An 11,632-nucleotide genomic window follows, 5' to 3' on the forward strand; every position below is an offset into this window, starting at 1 on the left:
AATTTTTGTTTAATTTTTGTATTTAAATGGATATATAAAACCTTACTGGTAATGATGGTTGTTTCTTTCCAATAGGAGGCACCACAGAAGGGGCCACTCTTGGTTGACCCCTGGCAACTCTCAAGGCCTGAGAATTTTCTGATCTATCCACCAAGCGAGCCAACAAATGGCTAGCTGCACTTGGACCATTCCCATTGGGTATTTTCAGAGGTCTACTTGCAAGTTCTTCAATGCTTTTAGCCCTCTCTAGATGTGAATCTGGAGCAAAACTAACATTTTTCTGCGGGGAGGTTTTTTCTGTTTTTGTGGGGAAGATTTCCGCTTGAAAAAGATCCGGGTCGGCGATATCCTGGTTAATGACAGTAGACTCAGAATACTGGGACTGACTGTGAAAGCTACCCCTAGATTCCCCTCGTACGTCAGCTGCCATACCTCTTCTGTTCACATTACCTACAACATATCTCCAATCTTTATAACAATTTATTATGATGTGTTGACCATTGCACAAAAGAAATGTACAAGTAGACAGCCTTTTAAAACATATTTATATTTAGGGGCACAGCAAATACATGTATCTACCACTGCCCTGTAATCCTTTGAAAAAAAGAAAATATACAGTTGAACTTCGTTATCTTGAACTCCAATATCTCGATTACCATGGATAAGTCAAAGCGATGTGGAAGTCCCAACCACATATTATTTTACCCTCGATATCTCAAATCGTAGGATATCTCATAGTTTTTTCTCAGTCCCATCTGGTTCAAGATAACGAAGTTTGACTGTCATTTAGATGGAAAGTTACAACAGAATTTGAATTAAAAACTTAATTTACTGATGTCATAAAAGCTGTAACGGTTTGGGCCATAGATATCGACCTGGGTAGCTCAGTTGGTAGAGCACCTGATTATAGTGATGCAGAGGGCCGGGGTCAGTTCACAGTCCAACTATACATTTCCTCCTTTCCTTCACCCTATTACAAAACTATACTATTCATTCATAATGAAAAAAATATTAAAAATTTATCAATAGAAAAATAAACATTTATCTTAAAAGATCATCTACTACAGGACTTCTGATGCAATCAATATTGGACTTTTTGAAAGGGGTTATATTTATAAAGAAATAGTTATGTGTTATACCCAGGATATTACTAGTAAGCTCATGCATTTGTACAACCAAATTTGGCCAATATTAATCAAAATAAAATCAATACCCTTATATAATTCCAATCTTAATTTTATTTATTGATTCCCTGTGTTTTGATTGGATGTGAACAAATTCAAGAAAAAAATTTACACCTTGATACATTCTTCAGTCTGAACTTCTTTCTTCTTTTAGCGTTTATTACTTCCAGTCTGTATTAGCTAAATTGTGATTACAGAAACTTGAAATTATATTTTAAAACAAAGCTGCTGACATAAAGTACTGAGTGACGGTCGAGAGTATCATATTTATGCAGAAACATCTATTATAGCGAGCGCAGCGAGCTCAATAGACTAACGTGTAAGAACAGAGGAAATTCGGATTGAAATCTGTACATACGTCAGCCAAATTTCTCTGTGCAACATTCCCAGAATTCCTGCACTACCCAATGTCCTTTGTGCGAATATTGCCGAATAAATAAATAAATAATAACGTAAAGCATATATCAGACTTTCAGTTTGTAGAAATCTTTCAAAGAAACAAGAAATAACTCTGCAATGTTTTTCGACAAAAATTACACTAGTTCTATAGTTTCAAACAGATGCTTGGCTGTCTCCGTAAACCCCGACGAGCTTTGTGACGTCGTATGACGTCACAGCTAGTCGAGATGTCTCGTGCGGCTTGACGTTCGAAGTGGCTGATATCAAGCAGTCAAGTGTTTTTGATGGTACAACTGCGCTCGCCCCAACGGTCACACCGTAAAATATATTACGTCTCTGATTTATGTCAGTGTAAGATTTTAAACATTTTTGACGTTCCCAATAGAGTAAAATTATCTAATCAAGCTATATAGCTAAATCAGAGATTGTGCTGGGCCTCAGATACAGCTTTAGCAATTTGTTTTAATGAACGAGATCTTTTATCTGAAAGATTTATTTAGTTTTATAATTATTTAAAAGTTTCATAACCTTATTTTGTTCCTTACATGATCGAGATGCTGATTTACAACAATTATCTGTGCGCGTACAAAATAAGGGGCATATGCTGTTCTTATTCTTCTTTTTTTTTTGTCATTTCTACGCCCCTTTGGACAGTATGTATGTCATTAAGCATCGATTTGAAATATACAGAGAGTAAAATATGTACATTTGCCCCCTGTGTCATAGTTTTGAAAGAATACTACATCAAATTAAGAACTTACAAACATAATAAAGTTCAAACTTGTCTGATTTTCCGCCATGACAGTTTATGTACCTTAGCAATACCCAAGGTGCTTTGCGAGACGACTATTTTCCGAACCTGAACCGATATTGAATTCGGCAAATGAGTCGGTGAATGGATCCAACTGAAATATATTTTGATCATATTCTTCATTCATGTTATTAAAAAAATCATTTTTTAATTCACCCTAGATTACTCTAACTTCAAAAAATGTCATGGAATAATAAATACAGTTAAAGTATATCAATGAGGAAAGTTAACAACGATTCCAGTTTTCCAAGACCAGATATTAAAAGAAAGTTTTAATGGCCTTTTCGAAAGGCGTTATAACGCCTTTTATTTTTTTTCTCTCTAGATTGATCCTAATAGGCTTTCGTAGTTTCAGTTTTATTTCTCCTATAAAGGAAAACTTTATACTTGTAATTGGAAAAAAATATATTTTTATAAATAATTAATTGATCAGTTAAAAATAGTTTCCCGTGATGTCTTTACATAGGAGTCGGATCCAGGGCCAAGGAGGGAGGGGGTCTTAGCTCCCACCGCCCCCAAATATAGACACGATATTATAGGCATTGAACATTCATGATTGGGGCGTACGTTTCCCCTCCCCCTTTCAACAGGCACGTTGCAGTGTAGTGAAAGAAGGGTTTAATAAGTGGTAGAGTGTTTGAGAAAAAAAATGGTACTGAAAAAAGTTCGACCCCCTCCCCCCTTTAGGAGTTTCAGTCAGGTCTGTTAAGTTTTTTCTTCAGGTTTGAATCTTTTTTATCTGTTAATCGCTCCCCCCCCCCCTGGAAGACTTTTTTTAAATAAACTGTACCTCAGGGAAGTATATTTATAACATAGAATTAGAGTATAAGGTTGTCTTCCTAACTTGGGGGGGGGTTACAAATTTTAACTGATTTGTTCGTTCGGTTCGTTTTTTTTTGTTTGTTTGTTTGTTTGTTTGTTTTTATGCGCCCGGATCGATAGATCCGAGGCGTATATTGTTTTTGTCCTGTCTGTCTGTCTGTCTGTCTGTCTGTCTGTTTGTTTGTTTGTTTGTTTGTTTGTCCCCAAACTTTAACCTTTGCCATAACTTTTGAACCATGAAAGGTAGAAACTTCATATTTGGTATGCATACTTCACTAATTAAGTGCTTTCAAATGACACCAATATTAATGACATTGTGACCCTGAATGTGACCTATATGCTAAAAATAGATTTTCTGTCTGCAAACTTTAACCTTCGCCATAACTTTTGAACCATGACAGATAGAGACTTCATATTAAGTATGCATACTACACTAATAAAGTTCTTTCAAATGAAACCAAGGTCAATGACCTGGTGACCTTGACTGTGACCTATATGCTAAAAATAGCATTTTTGTACCTCTCACCATAACTTTTGAACCATAAAAGATAGAGACTTCATATTTGGTGTGCATACTCGACTAATCAAGGTCTTTCAAATGACACCAAGGTCAATGATCTTGTGACCTTGACTGTTACTTATGCTAGTATGCTATAAATAGCTTTTTCGATTTTTGTTGCCACCGGGCGCATAGTGTTTCATAAACACATCTTGTTTAATTTTGTTCTGTTTAAAGTATTTTTGTTCTTTTGTCTGTTTTTTCTTTAGTTGCTTTTCACAAATTGCAAAATAACTTCTGAAAAAATAACAAAAAGTCATCCATATGTACAAAATCACGTAATAGGGGGTACTCACCAAGAACGGAAATATCTGTAACGTATGATTGGGGGGATGCGTTCTGAAAAAGACGCACAATGTATCATACAAATATTAAATACTCCATTGTGACAGGGATACATTTCTTAGGGGAAACATGAAGCTTAAAGTTATATATATCGTGTTTTTTGAATTAAATCTTTATTGGAACGTTTTGGGTAAGTTTTACTGATGCTACTTTAAAAATTGAGCTAAATCTTTTGTTTATTAGTTGTATTCTTGATGACGTTTACCTCATAAATAAAATATACATGTTTATAATTAAGCTGAGGAACTGCATGTTCAATCAGAATTCAGCGATATGAAAACATTAATATAGTACTACATTTACTCATTTGACATATATATAATTAAATGACAGAAAAAAATGTGGATGATACATTCGTAAATATCATAATTGTTGGATATTTCATACATCAAATAAACTGTAAGTTGAGGAGGAAAATGACATTAAATTACAAAATACAATGTAACGAAAAATTCATTTTTATGAGAAATGGTATCAGAATATAAAAGAGATAGTATTCCACATGATTCCTTTCTTAAAAAATTCTGTCAAAATGTTCATATCTCTTCGATGGTCACTTTTCTTTGTTGATGATTTTCAAAGTGACCAAATATCTAATTTTTTTTTTTCGCAGAATTCTGTTTTCATACAGATTTCTGATATACCAGTACATGTATAATATAGCTGCATCATAGATACATGTACTGTACATTTTTATTTATTTATTTATTTATTTGAGAAACACATATATGGTATACATGTATTATAGTATGAGGCGGATAAACTTGATCAGAAACATAAAATGTCACATTCAGCAAACAACAGCTTAAGCTATAATATATCCTGTATTGTATTTTATTATGAAACTCTTTCCGTTGCTTATTTCGAGTCATAAAGTGTTACAGAGGAAAATTTCAATATTATGTACATGCATCTACTGGTATATTAAACCACTAACCTACTATTTTACAATTTTAAGAGAATATACGTGTGTGTATAAAAGCATGAAATATATTGTGAGACATTTTATAGTATAGTAAGACATAATACTAGTATGTAGTATTCTTTTCTTTCACTTCAACACATCCACTAAGGCTGTTTGTCCAGCTTAGGAATATATTTCTTTACTTAAAAAGAGACATGAATCTTTGGACACTAATAACGTTGAAATCAAACCAGATCTGGAATGGAAAAGGCGTCCAGATATACATGTAGCATTTTCAAAATTAAGGAATAAGAAAAAGTCGCATGGTGATAAATATCATTGTTGATTAAGGAGGGTGATCCAGTTGTTGTATTCGTAATTTGATACTGTTTGTGGTAGGTGACATTATCATATAAAAGTCTGAACCCACCCACCCCCGCCCCTTCATTCCTGGACTTTTAAATTTGTTTCGTCAGCTTTATTCTCCGTTTTCTATCACACCGTGTATATCCCAACATGCGGGGTGTATACTATGTTGTGCGCGGGGTGTATGCTTCCGAAGCGAGAGAAAGGGGGTAAAAAGGTACGTTCTTTGTCCGTGTTCTCAACTTTCGGATATTTTTTGCCAGAAAGCATGTGCCTACGGAAGAAAGCATTATCTAAGGAGTATATGGATACCTATGAATCCACTGGACACCTTCTAGTTTTATCAAACACCTCAACACAATTCCGAGGATCGGAGCAAGATTGACGCTACACTGTGTTTATGATCAAATATCAGAACAAACCTTTGCTTTATCATCACTTTTATATTATTGTTAAATACATGTTTACAATATAAACGATTGTACAAATTGTCTGTAAATAAAACAGTTCGTATATAAAGATTTTGACGAAAAATCAATGTTGTGCCCGGGGTGTATGCAACATGTTGTACGCGGGGTGTATACCCCATATTTGTCTTAGGATTGTTAGTGCGAAGTATCAATGGAAATATTATTCACACAGGTTTATAAGCAACAGATAGTGTTGATAAAAGACCTTAATACTAATGCCGAACCAAAAACTTATTTCCATAAACTTAATAAAGTATAAAACAAACTAAATTTTTAAAAATCAAAATAGAAAAATTAAAAAGAAACGATTATATTTAAACAAAATAGGCACTAGGTGTGCAAGGAGCGATTGCTATCTGAATTAATGCTACATTGTAGGATGGCGCAATGGTCTAAATCTACGTAATCATGAAATCTCCCCCCCCCCCCCCCCGTGGATTGAGGACACTTTGTCCTTTCTTCAGCTCGTTTTAATCTAAATATTTCGCCTGTTAAAAATAATAGAAACAGTACATGAATGAATAAATCATTATTTTTGTTTCTGCAACATTTGTTATTAATACATGTATTCTTAAGCATTTATGGTAGTGACGTAGAATCTTTTTTAAGGGGGGGGGGGGGTATCTGAAAAAAAAAAAACTTGACATAAGTTGACTAGCTATAAAAAAGAGGGGGGAGCTTATCGAAACTCAAAACTCCTATTTCAGATGGGATTGTAGGTCCCATCTTTTTTCAGTACCAATTCTTTTTTTTTACTTAAACATACTACATAACCATTATTTGACTATCGTGCAACATAAGAGGGGGGAGGGGGGGGGCAAGCTGTCTTTCGATGAACATATTCTATAGTGAAAAAGTTGTGTCTGGAACAAAAAGTGGGGTAATACTATGTGTCTGTATAATGATAAATTAATTTTCCTTTCAATTTTCGCAATATGTGGACTCATTTTTCCTTATCTGAAAAGATTTCATATTTTACAAATCACAATAAACATGTAAAGCCGGCTATAAAAGTGCACATTTGTAAAAAAGGACGACAATTTTCTGAGGGCATGCACAATTGAAAAAAAAAACTGTTTTTGGTACAATTACAATTTTACGATGATGTGTAATTAATATCAATTGATGCATATTCACCCCTACTCTAATTTATTATCGTATATGTACACGTAGTGTAAGACCCTCCCCCCCCTAAAAATATGACCTAAGACACAAACACACCTTCCCCGGGCCCATTTCTAGAAAATATGTACTCAATACAATACGCCTCAATATAAACAAATAGTTTACTGCCAAATATGGGCTCCTGGGGGCAAAGTACACAGCATTTAAATACTACATGAAGGAGAACTTTTTTGCTGTGTTTATGACATTACAAAAAGACATTTTTCAATGTCATTTAAAAAATATTTTTAAAAGTTACAGATTATGTGAAAATGTTAATGTTTAAAATGATGCATATGTGAAGCATTTATTAAAGAAGGATCTGAATAAGGTGCCTTTAAATTGAAAGAAGGGATGGATTGTTGGTCATTACATTAAACAGTTAAACAAAGTACCCTGTAAATTTACTTCCATGTGCATGCAAAGCCAAAAGTGCGATAAACGTGTATCAATTTTTTTCTCCAGCAAATCGTGAAATTACAAAAATAGTGAATAATTTTAAAAATTAATACAACTTTCATAAAAGTCAATTGTTAAGTAAAATTTTTAATGCCATTTCAGACAATGATACTATAAAGTACAAAGAAAGGGGTATACACCCCGCGTACAACATGTTGCATACACCCCGGAGACAACACTGATTTTTCGTCAATATATTTATATATACGAACTGTTTTATTAACAGACAATTTGTACAATCGTTTATATTGTAAACATGTTTTTAACAATAATATAAAAGTGATGATAAAGCAAAGGTTTGTTCTGATATTTGATCATAAACACAGTGAAGCGTCAATCTTGCTCCGATCCTCGGAATTGTGTTGAGGTGTTTGATAAAACTAGAAGGTGTCCAGTGGATTCATAGGTATCCATATACTCCTTAGATAATGCTTTCTTCCGTAGGCACATGCTTTCTGGCAAAAAATATCCGTAAGTTGAGAACACGGACAAAGAACGTACCTCGACCCCCTTTCTCTCGCTTCGGAAGCATACACCCCGCGCACAACATAGTATACACCCCGCATGTTGGGATATACACGGTGTATCAGGTTCATAAGAATGCAGCGAAATTTCATACCCTGTATCAGTTTGTTTAGACTCTTTTATTATTTATAGCTGTACATTTTCAATAGTTTTCAATCTCTTTCGTCTTTTATTACCATTCTAAAATACATGGAATAAATCTCGCAGATACTAGTAGTACTTTTTTCACCCCCAAAACGTTCGTTAAAAAATCAATAAAAAAATTTTTAAATATCACCACACGAAAACAAGTTTAATTTTATTACTTATCTTTAATATCTGGGCCCCTTCTGATTATTCGTGTTCTCCACGTGACCACTACCAAGTCTGAAATACTCTATCCATTGGTAAACGATTCTGGTAGTCACAACAGAGCTTCCATAAAATGACACGAGTTCGAGGAAACTATCTCTTAATTCCGACGTGTTGTAATCAGAAAACGATAGTTTATACTTGATCTGATGATCAAAATGTCCTTTCTGGACTTCCTTCTCTCCTCGTTAAACAATGTCCTAAGTAAGAACCGGGGTTCGGAACAGATGGTTTCCTTAAAATTGATTTGCAAATAGTTTGTGACTTGCTCCAGACAGCAGGGCATGCTCACTCCTCTATGGCACCTGATCCCACCTCTGATGTTTTGGAGGTCCGTGTTTGCTCTGCTCCTATATTGTATTGTTTTATGGACGTTTGATCTTGAATACTATTCATTATCTCCATATGTGTCGTATACTAGTATTTCAAATCAAAAGTATGGAAGGCAACAACATAGGGATGGTAGTTTGTAATCGACTCAAACCGAACGTATAAAAGGATGGTAATAGGCTGGAATAATATTAAATATTTACTTCACTCTTGTGAGTGTGAAATAGTTTGAGACTGTTTTTTAAATTAAATTTTACTTTCTCATTTCTATTGTCATTAGATGCCACCACTGCAGTCACTTCACTCCCTGGAAGTTCAGAGCTACCTAGTCAGACGACAACTGACACCATACTTCAGACTACTGACTGAGGCCTTAAATCTTACCAACACTGAGTCTTCTACTGAGGCCTTGAATCTTACCAACACAGGGCCTACTACTGAGGCCTTGAATCTAACCAGCACTGGACCTACTACTGAGGCCTTTAATCTTACCAATACTGGACCTACTAGTGAGACATTTAATCTTACCAACACAGGATTTACTACAGAGGCCTTGAATCTTACCAACACTGGACCTACTACTGAGGCCTTAAATCTTACCAACACTGAGTCTTCTACTCAGGCCTTGAATCTTACCAACACAGGGCCCACCACTGAGGCCTTGAATCTAACCAACACTGGACCTACCACAGAGACCTTTAATCTTACCAACACTGGACCTACTGCTGAGACCTTTAATCTAACCACCACTGGGCCTACTACCGAGGCCTTGAATCTTACCAACACTGGATCTACTACTGAGGCCTTTAATCTTACCACCACTGGGCCTTCTACTGAGGCCTTTAATCTAACCACCACTGGGCCTACTACTGAAGCCTTCAATCTTACCAACACTGGACCTACTACTGGGGCCTTTAATCTAACCTCCACTGGGCCTACTACTGAGGCCTTCAATCTTACCAACACTGGATTTACTACTGAGGCCTTTAATCTTACCAACACTGGACCTACTACACAGGCCTTAAATCTTACCAACACTGGACCTACTACTGAGGCCTTAACAAAGACATCAATAACAATTACCACTGAATCCCTAGTCAAGTCAACTACCTATTCTCAGATGATGACTGAATCCACTACAGACAACAATACAACTGATTCTGAGTTTGTTATTCAACTTACAGGTAAACATATTGATCAGGTAATGGAAAAAGTCCCTAAAAACCAAAGATTCATTCTACTGTTGTAGTTCAGTATGAAATTTCTTGAATGTTTACCAATGGCAGTTGTGTTTATAGTGACAGGAAATTTAATGACAATAATAAAATCCTTCGTAGAAAACAAGAGAAAACAAAGACTAGACCATATCATATTCACTGCAAGTCTTTATTGCCTATGTCAATGAAATGAATGTAAACCTACATTTGATTTAAAAGAAAATCAAAAACAAAATCAAAATTTTGTTTGAACCTTCTTCTATTTTAGGCTCTCTTTTCAGATTCCTCTGATGACAATGGTTTACTTATTGGATTAACACTCAGTGGAGCATTATTCTTTATATGTATTGGAATTGGTATCTTCTCCATAAGAATGTACAATAAAAGATGGAAAAAAAGGTGAAATATGACATAAAATCAAGATTTTAAATCAACATTGTATGATATTTTGCTGCATTGTGCTTCCATAAACCATTTTGGGTCAAATTGTTCTCCCTATTCAGCAGTAAGCTGACCTAAAATATACTGTAAACCAACTTTTATTCGCGTGCGAGAAATTAAGTCTATGTGTCAGAAACCTAAATAAGCTGGTTTACCCCCGGCAAATCGCGAAATAAAGTCGTCGCGAATAAAAGTTGGTTTACAGTACTGGTATCTCATAAAGTTATTGACTGATTTCAGTAGTTTTATTAAATTGAAATATTGCCACAATGTAAGTAAAAAAAATGTTCAGGTGCTTATTTTTTCAAAAAAATATTGCAGTTTTTCTTTTTTCTTGAGTCTTGTTGACTTTGTCAATGTTGGAGTACTGTCCAATAGCCCATTATTAGGAATGATTAGAAAAAAGTCACTTTGTTGCTTTTAAGCAAATGTACCTGTATATGCTGTTATTTCAACTCGACAGTTTCTTTTTTGTACACCAGAGACCTAACCTGCAATGATGAGGAACCATCAATGGTCTCACTAGAACGCTATAAGATGACTCGTTCTGATTCAACGTACACTTCCCTGAACCCAGGCCATAGTATGGATTCTACAGATCATACCTATGCAGGGCTTAGTCGCAGAGATTCAATGCTCCTGACAGCTTTTATGCAAGGTACGACTGATCCAAATTCAGCATATACTACGTTAAATCCGACCCAAGGTGATGGCAGAACAGAGGATCATACATACACAGGACTAACTGAAACATTTAAACCCCTGTCCACTTCCACTGGGTCTATAAATCACCAGAGTTCTATCTACACCAAACTGAACCCCGGACAGAGTGATGGAACAACAGAACAGACTTACACAGAACTAAGAAAACAATCAGAATCTTTGTTCAATTCCCAGTCTCCCTCAAATCGTCCCACGTCTGCCTATGCCTCACTGAACCCAGAACAGGGAACAAATGATAAAGAACGGCCATATACAGAATTAACCGATGTGTCTGTGTTATAATCAAGAACTTAATTCAACATAGTCATATAACATTTTAGCCACAATTTTATATGGTAGACGGAATGTACTGCTGAATTTTTGTAAATTATTTCACATTTTAGTGCAGGAATCAGAGAGTGTGAGCTAACTAAGCTATTCTGCCAATTATTTTGTGTTCAAAATAAATTATTCTAGACCTTTTCGTTATTACATGTACATTAGCTACTTTTCTTCTGTAACCATTCTGTATCAGTCAAATAATAGGCATAGAAAAGCTTCAAAAGATAACATGCTATACTGA

The 11,632-nt window shown here is 35.1% G+C and overlaps 2 protein-coding genes across 2 annotated transcripts in view; one reads left to right on the plus strand and one right to left on the minus strand.

Annotated features, from left to right (window-relative positions):
- LOC134256509 (dynein axonemal heavy chain 6-like) overlaps positions 1-2,397 on the minus strand; it is a 48,718-nt gene extending 46,321 nt beyond the window's left edge. Inside the window, exons 1-2 of the mRNA XM_062739146.1 lie at positions 2,345-2,397; positions 47-450 (exon numbers count right to left, since the gene is read on the minus strand). Of these exons, the coding sequence (XP_062595130.1) occupies positions 47-430 (384 nt within the window). The 5' untranslated portion in view covers positions 431-450; positions 2,345-2,397. The remainder of the gene's footprint in view (positions 1-46; positions 451-2,344) is intronic.
- Positions 2,398-8,969: 6,572 nt separating this feature from the next.
- On the plus strand, positions 8,970-11,352 carry LOC134256545 (uncharacterized). The gene is made up of 3 exons (XM_062739223.1): positions 8,970-9,873; positions 10,188-10,302; positions 10,830-11,352. Exons 1-3 carry the CDS (start codon positions 8,970-8,972, stop codon positions 11,350-11,352), a joined length of 1,542 nt encoding a protein of 513 aa, XP_062595207.1.
- The last annotated feature ends 280 nt before the right edge of the window (positions 11,353-11,632 follow it).

This window comes from Saccostrea cucullata, unplaced genomic scaffold, assembly GCF_032062105.1.
Source record: "Saccostrea cucullata isolate Sc308-1 unplaced genomic scaffold, CSIRO_AGI_Scuc_v1 ctg90, whole genome shotgun sequence".
Taxonomy (NCBI): Eukaryota; Metazoa; Mollusca; class Bivalvia; order Ostreida; family Ostreidae; genus Saccostrea; species Saccostrea cuccullata.

Excerpts from the sequence above, each read along its gene's own strand:
- LOC134256545 (XM_062739223.1), top strand. The coding sequence starts at position 8,970 with ATGCCACCACTGCAGTCACTTCACTCCCTGGAAGTTCAGAGCTACCTA. Across the intron at positions 9,874-10,187 it reads GTTTGTTATTCAACTTACAG|ATTCCTCTGATGACAATGGT; the intron begins GTAAACATATTG and ends CTCTCTTTTCAG. Across the intron at positions 10,303-10,829 it reads TACAATAAAAGATGGAAAAA|AGACCTAACCTGCAATGATG; the intron begins AAGGTGAAATAT and ends TTTGTACACCAG.